The 17,430-nt window shown below is 40.7% G+C and overlaps 1 protein-coding gene across 1 annotated transcript in view; it reads right to left on the bottom strand.

The window, feature by feature from the left end:
• The window catches only part of nrg2b (neuregulin 2b), a gene marked incomplete at both ends in the record, with an annotated part of 93,928 nt that overhangs the window by 28,190 nt on the left and 48,308 nt on the right, over nucleotides 1-17,430 (bottom strand). Inside the window, 4 exons of the mRNA XM_079250243.1 lie at nucleotides 1,747-1,805; nucleotides 12,144-12,267; nucleotides 13,327-13,445; nucleotides 15,281-15,443. Coding sequence (XP_079106369.1) covers nucleotides 1,747-1,805; nucleotides 12,144-12,267; nucleotides 13,327-13,445; nucleotides 15,281-15,443 — 465 coding nt within the window. The remainder of the gene's footprint in view (nucleotides 1-1,746; nucleotides 1,806-12,143; nucleotides 12,268-13,326; nucleotides 13,446-15,280; nucleotides 15,444-17,430) is intronic.

Here is a 17,430-nt window from a genome sequence, read left to right as displayed (position 1 = left end):
AGCTTTTCTTTAAAGTGCGAATAATCTTGAATTGAGATTTTGTTATTAAATGTGTGATTAGAGCAACGAGTTGTAAATATTTACAGAATGTTGATTGACGTGAAAAGAGTGGTTAAACTTTACATTTATCTTCTCAGCTAAGTGCATAATTTGTCTACTTTTTTATGTTGTAAGTACATAGCTAGCGCTAGTTAGCCACGTTAGCTTAGCTTAATTATAAGACTACTACAAAATATAGAAAACTGTATTTCAGTGTTTTGCAGGTCTTGAATATCAACAAAATGAAAAGAAATATGTTAACGCATGAACTTTAGTGGCTTGGTGGTAATCAGGCTAGCTCAGGCGTTTTCAAAGTTGGTCCTCAAGGGCCACCGTACAGCCGTTTTTTGATGTATCCCTGTTCCAACACTCCCTTAAATGGATGTAACAATAAATAAAGTTCTGCACAATGAGTGATTTATTTGAGTCTGGCGTTTTAAAGCAGAGATACATGCGATCACCGGAGCTGGACGCCTGTGAGCTCACAGTTTCATTTGCCGTTTCACAGTTTCAGCTAAAAATTTTATCTTTTCCTTCTTTAAGTGAACAAAGAAATGTAATTTCCCAAAATGTTAAACTATTAACTCAACCACTGTTGAAGCAAAAATAAAGTAAAAAAAAAAAAGATGACAATCTATAAAGCAAATTTGGAGTCAACCTTAAAACTTCAAGCAGCAATTCACCGCATGCTGAGACATTTTATCAGATGATCCATGGATGCTCAGAGGAAAAAAACTGGACTATGCTCCGTAAACAGAAACATGGAAGGAGTATCCTATTAGCAATTCATGGACAGACCATAATTGGAAAATAATATTGCTTAAAGCCAGTATTTAATATATTGCTGCACATTATCTGATATATAAAACTGTAACATACTTCATCTCTTTACATGCCAAATAGTTATGCTTCTTTTATTGATTAACAGTTAAAAAATGAAGCCATGAAAACTCATTTCCCACCTTGTTCCTACTCTAAGAAGTAAAATACCCCAAATATTTTACATTATGTTTGAAACATGAGCACATGGAGAACAAGGGAGCAGCTTCTGTTCACATATTTTTGCTTTGAGTTTTTTTTTTTGTGTAAAACTAACAAAAAACGAACAAATCAGCACCGATGGACCATCTACAAAGTGATTCAGTGGAAGCAAATCATTTCAACCTGCATTGCTTGTTATGTTTATTCTCTGTTTCCTCTGTTTCGTGTAATTCTCTGGATCAGACTGCAGCAGAAGTACTTAAAGCACAATTTACAGATTAAACACAGGATTTTTAAAAAAGAAAGAGTCGACTTGATCATGGAGAAATTTGTTGCTTGCTGAATTGTCAATTAGCGGACTGGCAGCTGTATGGCTCCAATGTCCAGAATGGTCATAAAAAGCAGATTTCAAGCAGGTGAACTGGAATGAAACAGATGATATGTAAAACTGTAACGTCTCTAGATTGGTTGTTTCTAGTTACCAGAGGAGCACCACAGAGGAACCAGGGCAGACGGGGAGAGGAAGGGGTGGACACAGAGTCATGCAAACCCACGCTCACACATACGTTAGCTTACATGAAACAGAGGAACAGCTTTGTAAACACACACACACACACACACACACACACACACAGACATACACACAGTGTTCAAACCATCCAACCCCTCCAATCCAGCATGCAGCATCTCAGTGGGAAAGAGACAGACAAGAGCAAATGGACATACTGTAGAAACCGGCCATGACGGAGTTTTGACAGCGGTCCCCGCTATAGTCATTGGGACACCTGATGGAGGGAAAACAAGACACAGAAGGGGGAGCAAGGAAGGGGAGGGAGGAGGGGGGGAGAGAGAATGGGTTTAAAGATACAGAGAGAAGAGAGGGATAAAACGAGGAGGAGGAGAAATAAACAGATAAGAGGAGGAGAAGGAGGGAGACATAAGAGAGATGAGGGGTTAGAAACAGCACAATCCACCAACTACAGAGAGATGACCTGCATACTGTGACATCACCGCCATCAATATGACATCACTGCGACAGTTCAGACGTCATCACAGTCACGGGGGTCATGTGATGGTGGTGCTGGGAGCAAGAGGGTCAGATGTATGTAACCTCCAGCTCCCCCCTCCCACACACTAACACACACGCACACACACACACACACACAAGTAAAATATGGAGTGTGACGTAGTCTGTCTTTTTTTTTTTTTTTTTTTTACCTCAGTACTTCATTTAAAAGTTAAAAAGTTCAGGTTAAACACGCATTTCCCTCGTTTTGTCTCATTTCTCCTCCTCGTCTTGCCTTTCCGTACACACTCAGCGATGTCGGGCGTTTGACTGCTGCGCTTGCAAACAGCAAGCACCAAGTATACATTTAACAAATCAATCTGCGGCGGGCGGCCGGCCATTACAGTAACAAGATCTTTGTCAAAGGCGAACAGTTTAAAGCAGATTTATTGTGCGAGAAAAGAAATTCATAATCTCACATTACATCATCTTTGGGCGACTGGGAGCAACACAATATTTCAGAACGACATAAAGTGGCAGCTACGGTGGCTGAGGAAGGACAAAACAACTTTACATCGAGTGAAATGCTTTCATGTTGTTGAGATGTACGTTTTCTAGAAGAAACCACGTTTACATGTAGGAAACAAAAATGCAATGCTGAAAGACCTTTAGCAACAACAAAGCAGCTTTACGTTGATGCAGAAACTTTCAGAAGTTGTGGAAACACGGTTACCAAGACAAAACCTGAACGTGACAGCGCAGGAGGCTACTTAGTTTAGAGCGCCAACTGGAAACCGCTCAGGTGTTTCACCATAAAGAGATGTTCTTCAAGGAACTCATCATGACCCATATAGAATCATCGCAGAAGACAGATACGCAGACGGACGGTTTCATCCGTCTTCTGCGTGATTACGAGCGTACAGTTGTTTCTTTTCAAGCAGCTCTGCTATCAGTCACTTGATGCAAAAAACGGAGCGATACCGCTGGAAATTGTGGGGGCAGTGTTGAGTTTTAACCAGCAAAAGGAAACACCAGAGGAGAAGAAGTAGAGGAACAGGAAGAAGACGATGTAGAAACTGCTGATTATTAAAACGAACCTGAAGAAGATGCCTGAAGCTGTAGAGCATAAAACATTCTTGTGTTAGTCTTTGTGAGGAGCATAAAACCAAATCTAAATCTGAAGTTAGTCAGGTTTGAGACTCCGCTGCGCGTCGTAGTACTTGAGACATCGTGTCGTCTAATAAAACCATAGACTGTATATAAAAAGATGGGCGGAGCCTCTGTGACGTCACCCGTAGGTTTCTGAAGAGCTGAATTGAAGCTCGGTGGGCGGTTCCTACCATCACCATCTTGCCAGGGGAATGTGTGTCGTCTCGCCCAGAAAATACAAATATGGGCAAAGAGGTGGAGCTGAGAGGGGGGCTGTGAGTGTCATGGTGGATGATTGACATCGAGCGAACTCCGAGCTTTCTGTAGCTAAGAGCTAACCGAGCTAACCTGGCGATAACAGGAGCTAACCAGCTAATAGAGGTAAGCGGGCTAAAGCTAAGTCACGTTGTTAACCGGCTAAAAACCACTGTTGTTCTACGTTCTTCTTACTTGAAGCGGGACATCGGGTACCTGTCAATCAAAAGGACACGCCCCTAAATATGCCGAACTTCGAGATTAAATTACTTTTAAACGGGTGAGTTAGAATTAAATTCACTCCCCCCACAGTTGTCATGAAGGTAAACCTTACCTATTAAACCTAAAATGGATTTTTGTACCTGGCTGTAAACATGTTTATTACTGCTGTAAACATGTTTATTTCTGCTGTGAAGTTGGTCTTTTTAACATGGGAGTCTATGGGGATTTGCTCTGTTTTGCAGCCCCTAGTGGATGAAGGGAGAACTGCAGTTTTATGCACTTCCACATCGGCTTCACTTTTAACTGCCGGAGGTTGCAGTTTGATTAAAACTGAGTAATGCACGGCTCCTCGTAGTTTTGATTCTTACTTTGTACATCTGACTATTTCCAGATTAATATCCTGCTTCTGCTGGAAACGACAAAAAACAGAAAATAAAAGCGACCTAAAAGCAAAAACAAGAGGTGGAAAAATGCTAGAAATGATCTGATGTCATCAGGTTGGTTGCTACGGCAGCTGGCGTGTGGCTGCACACACAAAGCACATGGTTTGGATGCGATGTTGCTCTGTGCACAGCCATGCACTGAACAGAAACTGCGTGCGTGAAAATGGCTTTTCGGTGTTTCGTATGCAGCTGCAGGAAGCGGCGCAGCGTTTCTGGCTGGATGGCGAGCTGCCGGCGATGCCACGGGATGAACGTGATTCATCCTCTGGCATCAGAAACACAAACTAACAAGCAGGCTCCTCACTGCATGACAGGAAGCAGAGAATGGCAACACATGCACACATGTTCAGCTCTCAGCGATGACTGACATTTTAAAACATTCCTCGTTTTAAAAAACACCCTTCAGAAAATGAAAAATCTCAAGAGAGCGCTTTCAGACCTGATATGTTTTAAATTGTGTGTTATAATGCGAGTCATGGCTTTTACCCCGCCACACATAATTGATTTAATCTTTTTATTGCGGTAATTGATAGTAAGAGTGGTTTTAACTGCAGTCAAATGAAAGATAGGTGAGATATAGAAACTCTGATCTGACTGCAGCGAACATTATACCGTAGATGAGTCACAACAATTAAATGCAGCCTTATGATATTATGGGTGTGGCAACATAACAGCCATTATAAGACGACGGAGGCTCTTCAGCTACTTTATCCAGCCCCAGTTATTCCCGGACTGCATGTATTCCAGTGATGTAGTGCCTGGTCAACACATTTATCCAGTTTAAAATGCAAGGACCTTCCTCCTGCCCTCTTGCGTAGTCCGTCCACAGAACTGACTGGGTATCCTTTCCTCCTTTTTCTCACCACTAAAGAGACAACTTGCATTTTGAATCAATTACAGCAAAAACCCTCAGTAGAGCCCACTCAGCAATTTCCCAGAGAGATATAAATAGAGCAGAGAGAACGAGGTGGGAGAAGCAGCCCGATGCCGGCGAAGCCTTTACTGTATATCATTTCTCTCTCTCTTTCTCTGCTTCTTACTCGTCTCTCTGCCTTTCTTTTCCCCCTCATGCTGGCTTTCCCTACCCCCACCCCTCACCTGCAGTGTGAGCAAAGAAGACATTAAGCTAGCATATCTTCTGTTACAACCACGTGCATTAAAGCAAAACATTTAATGCTCTTATATTAATTATGCAAAAACTAATTAAATTTAACAAATGAAAAAAGATTAACAACAACAACAAAAAGAATATGCACACACACACAAGCACACAGGCCATGAACATTATGTTCAGGCATCAATACAAGTCTAAACTAATGGCATTTGTAGATTAGATTAAATGAATTTTATTGATTTGCAGGGGAAATTTGGCATTTTCAGGCTATAGTTCAGTAGCATCCATTCATTAGCTGTACTTGGTTTTTTTTTTTATCCTGTGGGGGTTCAAGGTGTGCTGAAGCTTATCCCAGCTGGAACTGGGTGAAAGGACAGGTCCCCAGTCTATCGCAGGGCTTGCACAGAGAGAAAGAAAGCCACTCTCCACCATTACAGTGCAGCAAAACAAACTAGACAAGCCAGAGGAGGCTATATCCTTGAAAAAAGTAACTTTAGCCAGATCCGGCCAATGATAAGCCAAGGCCGGTAGGTCGGCCAGCGGGGGGAAACGAGAAGGTGACCACTCATGTGGCCATCCAAGAAAGCCAGCGTCTCAGCTGGCAAGTGGGCTGGAAATGAACTGGATGTTGGCCTTTATGTGATCAGACCAGCTGCTTTTTAAATCCGAAGCAGATAATCTCCTGCTGCGATGTGCACGTGTTAATGTGCAACAGCAGAGAAAGCCCACAGCAGATTCTCCGCACCTACTCCGTACGTGAAACGCCTGCAAAATGTTGCAGTAATTAGTCATTTCATTAGCAACGTTTCTAATTATAAAATAAATAAAAAGCTGTGGAAATTCTGTGAATATTTCTCCGTTAATCTTATTTCAATAAGATTGAATAATTTAGGGGTGGGAAAATCGAATAAAAAAAAAAAATCAAAAATTGGGATTTTTCTTTGGTTCACAATTTTAAAATTCTTAAAAAATTTTCTTTTCAATTAAATAAAATTAATCCACTATCAAAAATTTTGTCATTTTTATTGGTTTTATTGATCTTTTTACTTGTCTTCTTGTGCCTTTTAGCAGCAGAATGATGGTCTGGCTACTGGGTTGTTTTCTCCTCATTGAAATAAAAAAAAATAAAAAAATAAAAAAATAAAAAAAAGACGAGCAAAATAATAAGTTGTTTACATTTATATTGTTTTCGATCTAAAAAAAAAAAAAAAAAAAAAAAAATTGATCTGTCTTTCCTGTCGTCTGCACCCCAACCAGTCGAGGCAGATGGCTGCCCTCCCTGAGCCGGGTTCTGCCGGAGGTTTTCTTCCTGTTAAAGGGGAGTTTTTTCCTTCCCACTGTCGCCGCGTGCAGCTCAGGATGGGGGATTGGATCCAAGTCATGACTCGATGCAATCAGTTGGTTTCTATTATAGGATATGTATGAATTGGCTCAAAATGATGTGTATGTAAAGTGCCCTGAGTAAACATTGTTGTGAAGCAGCGCTATACAAATAAAGCTGGATTGAACTGAATCAGTGAGACCAAATGAAAAAAAAGTATTTTTATTTTTAAAAAAAGAAGAGTTTAGTCTCTTTCATTGCACCACATTGCTTAAATGTAGAACAATAATTCCTCTGGTCCGTGTGAGGAAGTCAACTCCGGCGAGCCATTTAGAACCGGAAACCTTTGTGCTGTGAAGCGACAGTGACGAGGATGAAACAACTCGAAGCATCTTTATGTCTGACCAATTAATCAGAGGAGCTGCAAATCTCCACAGCTAAAAAAACATAAAGTTAGTCAAACATGCTTTAATGTGTCGCTGGAGGAAACGCTTGTATGAGCTCATCTCCACTTTCACCTCTGTTTTATCTAGGATGCGTGTGCATGTGCCGTCCTCCACTTTAACCTACAGACTCCATTTTGCAGCACAGCAATACATTCTCCTTCAGGGAAGAGGAGATTAGAAGTTCCCATGTCTACGCCTGGTAAAGGAGAGTTTGCAGAAACCGCCTCAACTTTCAGAGATATGGTGTATTTTTGCTGTCTGCCAGTCTGCCATGTCGGGGACTGATTTGTAGCCGTTGTGCAGATTCACGAGAGGCTGAACGAGAGGAAGAGTCTACATATCTCTGAAGTGAACAAGCAGCGCAGACACTCTGCAGACAGCAGTCTTATTTACATCCTGTTATCCGCTGGCCCCAACAGACAGGCCAACAAAGGATGACAAAGAGGAGAAGCTGGAACTGGATGCTGTTCTGAATCTTCCCAGAACATGTTGTATGTGGCGTCATAATGCACACACAGTTTCATAGTCTGTAAACTGCATTATACGCAGCTCACAAAGCCGACATGAACCTCTTCTAAACTAAGTTTTCTGCACGTCAGCACCATAAGAATGAACTCTGGTTTATCCTTCAGCAGTGACCGGATGGCGTCTCGTATGGGAGGTAGAGAGAAACACACAGGAAGAGCAGGAGGAGAGGTGGAAAAGAAGATGCAAAGAGAGCAGCTTTGAAAGAAACGACTCAGGATCTGAGGATGGAGGAGTTATTTTGTAAAGGAAGCATCACAACAAAGCTTTTGCTTTGTGTGTGACCGCGGACCACCTGCTCTCCACGCCATCAGAGGATGTGCTCGTCACACATGTACTGCATGACCCAACCTCCAGTTTAGAAGGAAAGAGGAGCTGATAGGTGGAAAACAGACTTTGACGGGATGAGACCAAAGTTTCGGATCTTAAACGCCTCTTTTGTGCTCAAACTGCCTCAGCGGTTCACAGCAACGTACTCAGACACATCACTCTGTATCCTACTACTTAACATGCTGCTTTGCAACTTTAAATTTTTATATAAAACATAAATAAAATAAATCGACTCAAGGGCCAGTTTATTATTTACAATAAACTTGTAAAAATATATAATCAATCAGCCAATCATGTCTTCAAGACGACCTGCTGAAGCTCAAACTGAGCATCAGAACGAGGAAGGAAGGAGATGTAAGGTTTCCAGAGAAGGTCTGAAGAAGAGAAAATGTCCAGATGTTGACGTCAGAGGAGACTGGTCAGACTGGTTGGAGATGATGGAAAGACAACAGGAAGTCCAGTAAGCACTGGTCCCAACCAGAACATCATCTCTGAACACACAACACGTCCATCCTGGAAGCAGATGGTCTCCAGCAGCAGAAGACCACAGCGGGTTCCCTCCTGTCAGTAAGAACAGGAAACTGAGGCTACAATTCACACAGACTCACCAGAACTGGACAATAGAAGATGGAGAAACGTTGCTGGTCTGATGAGTCTCCAGTTCAGCTCCACATTCACATGGTAGGATCAGAATCTGCTGGAAACATCATGACAACATGGATCCATCCTGCCGTCAGGATCAACGCTTCAGGCTGCTGCTGGTGGAATGGTGGGGGGAGGTTTTCTGGTCCCACTTTGGTCCCCTTAGTACCAGCATGACATGGTTTAACCTCCACAGCCTACCTGAGTCCTGCTGCTGACCATGTCCATCCCTTTCTGAGCACAGTGTAGCATCTTCTGATGGAAACTTCCAGCAGGATGATGCACCATGTCACAAAGCTCACATCATCTCCACCATGACGATGAGTTCACTGTCCTCCAACGGCCTCCACAGTCACCAGATCTACATCCAGCAGAGCAGCTTTGGGACGTGGTGGAACATCATCAGCAGCATCTGTGTGATGCTTCATTTCAATATGGAGCTTCCAACACCACTGGGTCAATCCCACCAAGAATGAAAGTACTTCTGAAGGAAAACGTTTTAACAACAAGGCTAACCTGATAAACTGACCAGTGAGTGTATTTCCTACCAGGTTTGCTTGGTGCCACATCGTTTCCACCATTGTTTTGTTTTCAGAAAGTGATCACCTTCCTGCTTTTCAGTCTGTAAATCCCTCCACTTAAAACGAATCAAACCCTGCTTATTATTATTATTATTATATTATTATTATTATTATTATTATAACCACTGTCTACTATTTGTTATTTTCTAAAGAACAAAAAGAGGCCAGTTTGTGTCATGTTGCTAGAAACATGACATGTTTTCCTTCTCTGTAATAAACCGATTTAACTCAGCAGTGAATCATGTAAGATTCAGTTAATGAACACGTCTGCACTTGCTGCTCTCAACACCTACCAGCCTAATAACTATTTCCTGAGGAAAATCCTCCTACTTGCCTTTTATGCTTACAGTTTATTCCACATCCAACACAAAAAGCCTGAAACAAAGACATGAGCACTGAACCACTTAACCAGTGCAGCTCTGCCAAAAAGCAGCTTGTCCTGTCTCTTACCTACCGAGACATCCCCAACGTGGTGACACACACACTGTTCTCAGGGAGACATTATCTCTGCAGAAGCCGAGCAGCAGCTCAGTGTGGGCAGAACAGACAATGACCTGAACATAAAATGGTATATTTACTCCTTTTTGCTGAAAAACAATCCATGTTAAAGATTTCTGGTTGTGGCTTGTTACACACTGACCAGTTCTGGTTCATAAACTATGAAGTTCAAGAACAACAAAAAAATAAATTCTTCAGGTTCGCTGTAAGACTGAAAAATACAGAAGATCATTCCTGCCAGCAGCCATCAGCCTCCAGAATGAGACCTCCTCAAATTAATTATTATTCACTACAATATTGAATTTCCCTTTGGGGAATAATAAAGTATTGTCAATTCATTTTCATTTAATTTAAATTCATTTATTTAAAATCGAATTGGCGCCTAAAAAATCGGAATCGAATCGGGACAAAAATGTATAGCCCTGGTTATATATATATATATATATATATATATATATATATATATATATATATATATATGTGTGTATACGTCTCAGTTTAAATCAGAGGTCTCTGAAATTGGCTGTCCTGCAGGTTTTTGTTGTATTTTTGCATAAAGCAAAGTGCTGAACATGACGAGCAAAAGTCTTCCATTATTACTCACATTAGGCTGTTTGGGTCAGAAGTTAAATTTTGAGTCTTTTATTTCTGCTGCTGTAACACTGAAATTCTTCAACTGGGATTTTTTTGTGTGTGCCAATGTGGATTCTTAAGATTGGTTCGATGAGAGTGCTTTATGTGTTTTATCTATGTGAGTGTGTGTGAAAAGTGAGTATATGTGTAAAACCTTGGGTAAATTCTATATTTTTGTATGTGAAGGCAGGTTTTTAACCTTGTTTTATTGTTGATTTTTATTTTGTAAAGCACTTTGTGCTACTTTTGTATGAAAAGTGCTATATAAATAAACTTTGAATAAAGTATGTCTGATTGTCTGATTCTGACATTTTCACAGTAATATGAGAGATAAGTGACAATAAAAAGGATCTTAATCTTTATAGAACTCTTTAGCAAACATAAAACATTTCACCTGGATACAATCAGGCAGCTAAAAGTGACCACCTTCATGATGTTGCTGCATAAACAGCTAAATGTGAAACCCAGGAGTGTAAATCAGTCTCCATCAATGAAGTTCTGACATCCGTTTCACTGTCGCTGTCCCCTCTACTGCAGGGTGCCCTCAGCTCACAAAGTGTTCCAGTTACATGCCAACAGAGTGACCGCCAGCAGAGACAGCGGCTAACACGCTACGTCAGCGGGACGTTCTGTTTAACTTTTCATGGAGGTACAGCTTCATTCAGCAACAGCCCATTCAGAATGTATTTTTCCTGCATTTGGTCTGTTTGTTTTTTTTATTCTTTGTTTTATGTAAAACTGCCAGGTGAAGCTGAAGCCGTGTGATCCCAGTCAGCCTGCAGACGTGATGTTTCCATGGAAACGTGATGTTTTCAGCCTCAGCTGTCAGATTCTGAGGCTAAAATGATGTAAAATGAATGTATAAATAGATAAAGCAGCATAAAGAGCAACCAGAAGTTTGTAGAAATAACACACAGATCTGCACATCATTCTCTCACATATGAAACACACACACACACACACACACACACACACACACACACACACACACACACACACACACACACACACACACACACACACACACCATTTCCATGTTTCCACACGTCTTCCTGCTACTATCTACCTGCTATCCTCACTGCAGCACCTCCACCTCAGCTGCATCCCAAACGTCTTCTTGGCTTTATTCCAGCCATAGAGGATCATTATTTTCCTGCTTTTCTCATCACCTGTTGATCTTTGGCTGCTCCTGATTGGACGTTACCGTCAGTTTAAGCTCTCTGATTGGTGGAAAGTCTGACAGGAAGTGTCTTCATCATCATGTCCAGGTGACAATAGAGGTCTCTTAGCAACATTGTGGTGCTGATGATGAAGATGTGATGAATAATGGTGGATTTACCATCTAGAGTCTCTGAATAAACACTACATCTGGGTTGTAGACCTCCTGGACGGATAGAAGCGCTGAAAAAACCTCCGTTAATAGTTGCACACTACCGTTCCTGAGAAGTTATTGCGATGGCACTCGTTGTTCCAGCAGATTGTAAAAGGTTAAAAACTAGAGGAGGAATCTGCTCGCTGTACCGTGTGACGATAATTCATGACCACGCGGATGCCAGGAGATAAAGTACATAAAACTGCAAATTACTGACTAATCTAAAACAGTGTTACATGCTAGATAAAAAATGTTTGTTCTGTCCGTACTTTTCCTTTTCTCAGTCAGACTTCAGTCACTCCAGCACCAAGCCATCTGATTGGAGCAGGAAACAGACTTTTTGGATGTGGAGTGAAGATCTGTCGCAGCCATGTTCTCTGCATGTCAGTGTGAAAACAATGGTGGGATGGGGAGGCAGTCTGCAGGCATGTAGGTGGAGGGGGGGGCGGACACGGTGGCGCAGTGACCAGCGACGGTGAGGTCACAGACAGAAGAGAGACACTGGGATGGAGAGACGGGTGGGGGGGGGGGCACGAACACGAACAATGTGTTGAGGGAAGGAGGGACGGACGAAGGGAGAACTTACTTGCAGGACAGCTGGTTAATACCATGTACGAAGTAACAGTCGCCCCCGTTGACGCAGTACGCCTTCTCCGAGTCGTTGCAGCGCCTCGCATGACTCACACCTGGAGACGGGGTTGTGGTGGTCACTGGGGGGGGAGGAACAAACAATACAAGCATTATATGTGATTACTATACGGTGTTTTCTGGGCACATAGAACCACAACTTTCCATCAGTTTCCAGGAAAAGCCTCTGATGAGATAAAAACATGGAAAAAAATAAATAAATAAATAAATAAAAATAAAATATATATATATATATATATATATATATATATATATATATATATATATATATATATATATATATATATATATATACACACACACACAATATAGATATATATATGTGTATGTATACAACATTTTTGACAATTTGTGACAATTTTTTCAACACATATTCATACATAAAATTGGTAAATTTTATATTTTGTTTTAAATAAATCTAATACTGATTAAATATTTTTTATTTATATTATAAATAAATTTATTTATTTTATATTTAAATTATTTTATTTATATATTATTTTAATATTTTATTATATATTTTATTTTATATTTTTTATCCATATGAACATTTCTTTTTAACTTATTTTATTATTTATCTTATATTTTATTGTTTTTTTTAGGTTCTGCTTTTTATTCTCTGAAACATTTCAGACCTGGAAAAAATGTGAAAAAAGAAAAAATGTTTTCGAAATTTCTCCAGGCTGCACTGGAACATTTGGATTAATGTCAGAGAATGTGTGTCACCGAGTGGAAAACTTTACATTCCAAGTTAGAAAAGAAAAGGATCAGGAGAAATATTTCAGTTCCGTTTGTTTGCTGTACAAAGCAAACAATGGCTGTATGCAGTTACCTTTTTCTTCATTCCTGTGCAATAAAAATGTTATTTGGATGTAATTTTGTTAATTTTTTTTAATCTTACAAGTATACTCTGTGTGTTGAATGCAGAGTTTACATTAAAACCTCAGTAAAGTTGGTCAGAATGCATCATTTTTAAAGCAGGATATTAACGGCTATAGTGAGTCTCTTTAACATTTAGAATCAATCAGTTCCTCCTGTAGAATTAATAAAAGCTTCTGCATCGGCTGCGTTTGTCCGTGTGACAGATGTCCACAGACAGACAGGAGTGTGTTGTTGCTTACAGATCTGCACGCTGATTATACTCGTAGCGTTTTCTTGTCCGAGTGAGTTTTCAGCCACACAGGTGTAGTTGCCAGAATCTTCCACTCGAACACGACTGATCTGCACCTTTGAGTTTTTTCTTGAGCGAAAGGCAGACGCAGAGGAGAGCGGTGCAAAGTAGAGAAACAAGATAGGGCCGGTGTTAGTTGTTGCACAGGAACAGCAGAAATTTAGCTAAATAAACAAATATATAATAATAATAATAATAATAATAATAATTAAAAAAAACATGTTATCTCAAATTAAAGGTTTATTGACAACTAAAAAAAACAGAATAAGACATATAAAAACAACAATAAACAAATAATTACAACAGCAATAATAGTAATAAATTATAATAAAAAAATACATAATTAAAAGTGTTATCTCCGATCTAAGATTAAGCTTTTATATTTAGTCAAAAAAGCTAAAATAAAAGCAAAAAGAAAAAAAGAAAAAGATAGAAAATTCAACAGTGGACATGAACAGAATTAGAAAAAGTGATACCTATAGTTGTATATAGAGGTGCTCATTTGCTCTGCAGTTAAAAGGTTTACTGAGAAACCTTGGGTGGAACATTACACTAACAAGAAGAAGGAGAAGACTAAAGAAAGAAGAAGAGCTCGTAGTATCTAGACGTAGCTGGACATCTCAAACAATCAAAGCGCCGGCTAAGAGACGAGGAGAAGTTAGTGAAAAGCAGAGAAATCTCCTAAATCTCCCTCCCACAAACACGACTAGATATGTACACAGCTCTTGACTTTAATACTAGCGGCGCTCATGCACTAGAGCATGAACGTGAAGGTAAACACAGTGGCGAATACTTTTCAATAGCGCCTTTCAGACCTTCTTAACTATTGCCATTTTTATAATCGTTCCTCCCCGCTGACCAGTTTGTAACAGACTGGTAAGCTGTTGTTTACCGAAATGCTGCAGAAACACAATGTTTCCTGCGGATTGACCTTTTCACAGGTTCTGCTGCTGTGTACTGCCCCCTAGCGGTGACCTCCGGCATTGAACGTTTTGGCTGCTTGCGTTGTTCGCAGCAAGCAGAAGCACAGAAGCAAACGTACGCAGAACATGCATCCCGACCTGAAGAGTGTGAGGACACTGATGTTTGAAACTAGGGCTGCACGATGATGACCAAAATAATAATCACGATTATTTTGATCAATATTGTAATCACGATTATTAATCACGATCATTCATCGTGTCTGGAAAAACATGTATTTTTTTGCACGCTTGTAAACAACCTACCTGGCAACTTTCTCTCTCTCTCTCTCTCTCTCTCTCTCTCATTACAGGGATCTCATATTTTTTATTCAGTGTTTTAATGCAGCTGTATTCTCCATTCTCGACATGACTTGCTCTCATCAGTCTAAAACTCGTCACATCCTCCACGAGAATTAATTGTGCAGCCCTATTTGAAAGTGATGTATTCATAAACACATATAAGCAGAAATGGGCCTGTAATAGTTTTTCTGCCATCTTTCAGCCTTTTAATTCAGTCTGCAACGAGTGTTACTTGTTCTAAAACTGTGGTTAGAAAAACAACCAGCTTCTAAAACGTGTCACTGACATACCTTTATAAGAATCTTTACTTTCGCTTTAAACGTCTGGATGGTGGATATCTCAGACGGCGACAATGGGGAGAATTTGCCAGAAATGACAAATTCAGATAAATGAATAAAACTACCAACTGTTGCAGCAGGTAGTTTTTATAGATGCCAACGGTCTTCTGTGCATTTCTGAGCAGGAATAGGAGGAAACTGGACTATTTTCACAGCAAGTGTCTCCGTTCTGCTGCAGTAATTTACAATATCGAACGTAGAGGACGAGGAAACACGTAACTTTCCATCCGGTACAAGATGAAGTCAGCGACGAGCCCGAGATGCAGCTTGGTCTACATGATAGAGGGAAATCCAAAAGACTTACTTGTTGGTTTTTATTTTGAGGTCTCTTCCTTTCTGAAGCTCATGTCCGTCTTTGTACCAGCGGAAGGAAGGGCTGGGGTTCCCAGACGCCTCGCACTTCAAGTACAGCTTGTCTCCTTCCACCAGAGACTGGCCTCGCATCTGTCGCAGCTTCGGAGCAGAAGCTGGACGGGGACAGAGGGACATAAGAGGACGGAGACAGGGAAAATTCATTACTGAAAGGAGCTGAAAACATTCGATTAATCTATCAGCTCAATTGTGCGAGTGCCATTGTGTGTACATGTCTAAGTATGTGTGTTTATGTGAAGGAAACCATTCAGGGTGTTTTCCTGGTGAGTCGTTTCTCCCGTCCAGAGCCGTCTACCATCCAACACGGATGCGTTTCAGTTGTGTGTACCTGCGATGTGGGTGAAGATTCTTCTCTAAACCCACGATGCACTTTGTTTGGCCGTCTGCTTCCTGTATTTGGTCCATTTGAAACAGACGAGACCTGCATTTGCAGGCAGACCGAATCCGCTTCTTTGATCCGAATAAGAATTGGTTTTGCACATTCACATTTCCCCAAACGAATGTCACGGTTGGTGTGGAGATGTGGACCCAAATGCAGGAGACGGGAAGCCAGGATGCAGAAATCATACGTGATTTTAATTCCATGAACAAAGCGAGGGCAGAACTAACAAAATGAACCAGCAACTAACAACGCAAACCAAGGGGTAGAAATACACAGAAGAAGAAACGAGACCCAGGTGAAACAAATCCGAAAATCCAACCAGGTGAACTAATGAACAGGAACCTAAACACCAGAGAACTAAACAAGGAAAACTACAAACCAAAACAGGAAACCAGAACTAAGGAGAAACACAAAATATCCTGTCATGACAACGATGCGGACTTTCTGTTCACACGGAGTCTGATTGGACTGAAAGGCTGATGTGAACGTGCAAAAGGAGGTTTAGATGTTGACGTGAAAACCAGACAGAACAGAGTTCACGTGTGCGAGATGTTTACATATCAAACACACATTCATTCCCTGAACACACAACTCCCAGCTAAACATGTTGACTGAACAGTCGAAGAGATTCTGCAGATGTAAACGAATGTTTGGAAATAATTTCAGAGTTTATAAGTTTTGTCATCCTGCAAAAGAACCCGCCCAAAACTCACGTTTGTAAATGTGCAGAAATATATCTACATGGTTGTAAAGATATAAAAAGTTCTTGATTTACAAATATAAACTCAAATTATTAATTTACAGCTGCTTTATGACTTTATATAATGAAACTTATTACAACCCGGAACCAAAAAGCCATTTTCAACTTCAAGAACATGATTTTTTTCAACGGTTTATTTAACCCATAACTACCAGACGTCCTGTGGGTGACGCAACATAAAACATGCATTTGCCTCTCCATCCGAAGCAGCTACGCATGTTGTACACCCGAGTCTGATCGTCCAGATTTCCTACCCTGCAACCTTCTCCTCCAGCACACCTGAATCAAACACGTGGCTCGCTACCAGGCCTCTGCAGAGCTGCATGACCTGCTGACGAAGGAAGTCGCTCATGTGATTCCTGTGTGTTGGAGTGGGGATGCCTCCAACAGCTGCAGGATAGCAGATCTTAAGGACTGGACGTGGGTGCCCCCGTTACGCTTGAATTATGCATATCATTCCAGGCTGCAATCATAACTGTACATTCAGTTAATACTTATTTCAGTCACTAAGCCGTTCTGCATTACGGTAGCAGACGATATGCAACGAAAACGCTCCTGTTACACCAGCAAGGGTCCAAGAAAAGTAACAACACAAAGTCTTTTATCCACAATAATGTGTTTTAGGTGGAAACTGTTGGATTTTAAGGGGTTAAGACCTCATCTAGCCTCTTACCAGAAGCTGCTGGGATGGTTCTGGGTATTAGATGGAGGGATGGACGTTACTGTTGTATAATATTTAAATGGAGAACTAAACATGGAGGCAGCGTTTGTTTTTTCTGCTCGTCATGTGGAACAAACTCCCAGAAAGCTGCAGGTCTGCTGAAACTCTGCTGCTTTAAATCAAGCTTAAAACTTTTAATTTGCTGCTTTTTTAAATTTTTAAAAAAAAAAATCAGCTGCTAATTGACACACTGGTCATCATGTCTCACCCACTTCCACT

This window comes from Telmatherina bonti, assembly GCF_933228915.1.
Source record: "Telmatherina bonti genome assembly, chromosome: 12".
NCBI classification, from domain to species: Eukaryota; Metazoa; Chordata; class Actinopteri; order Atheriniformes; family Telmatherinidae; genus Telmatherina; species Telmatherina bonti.
This window is presented reverse-complemented; position numbering and strand designations above follow the sequence as displayed.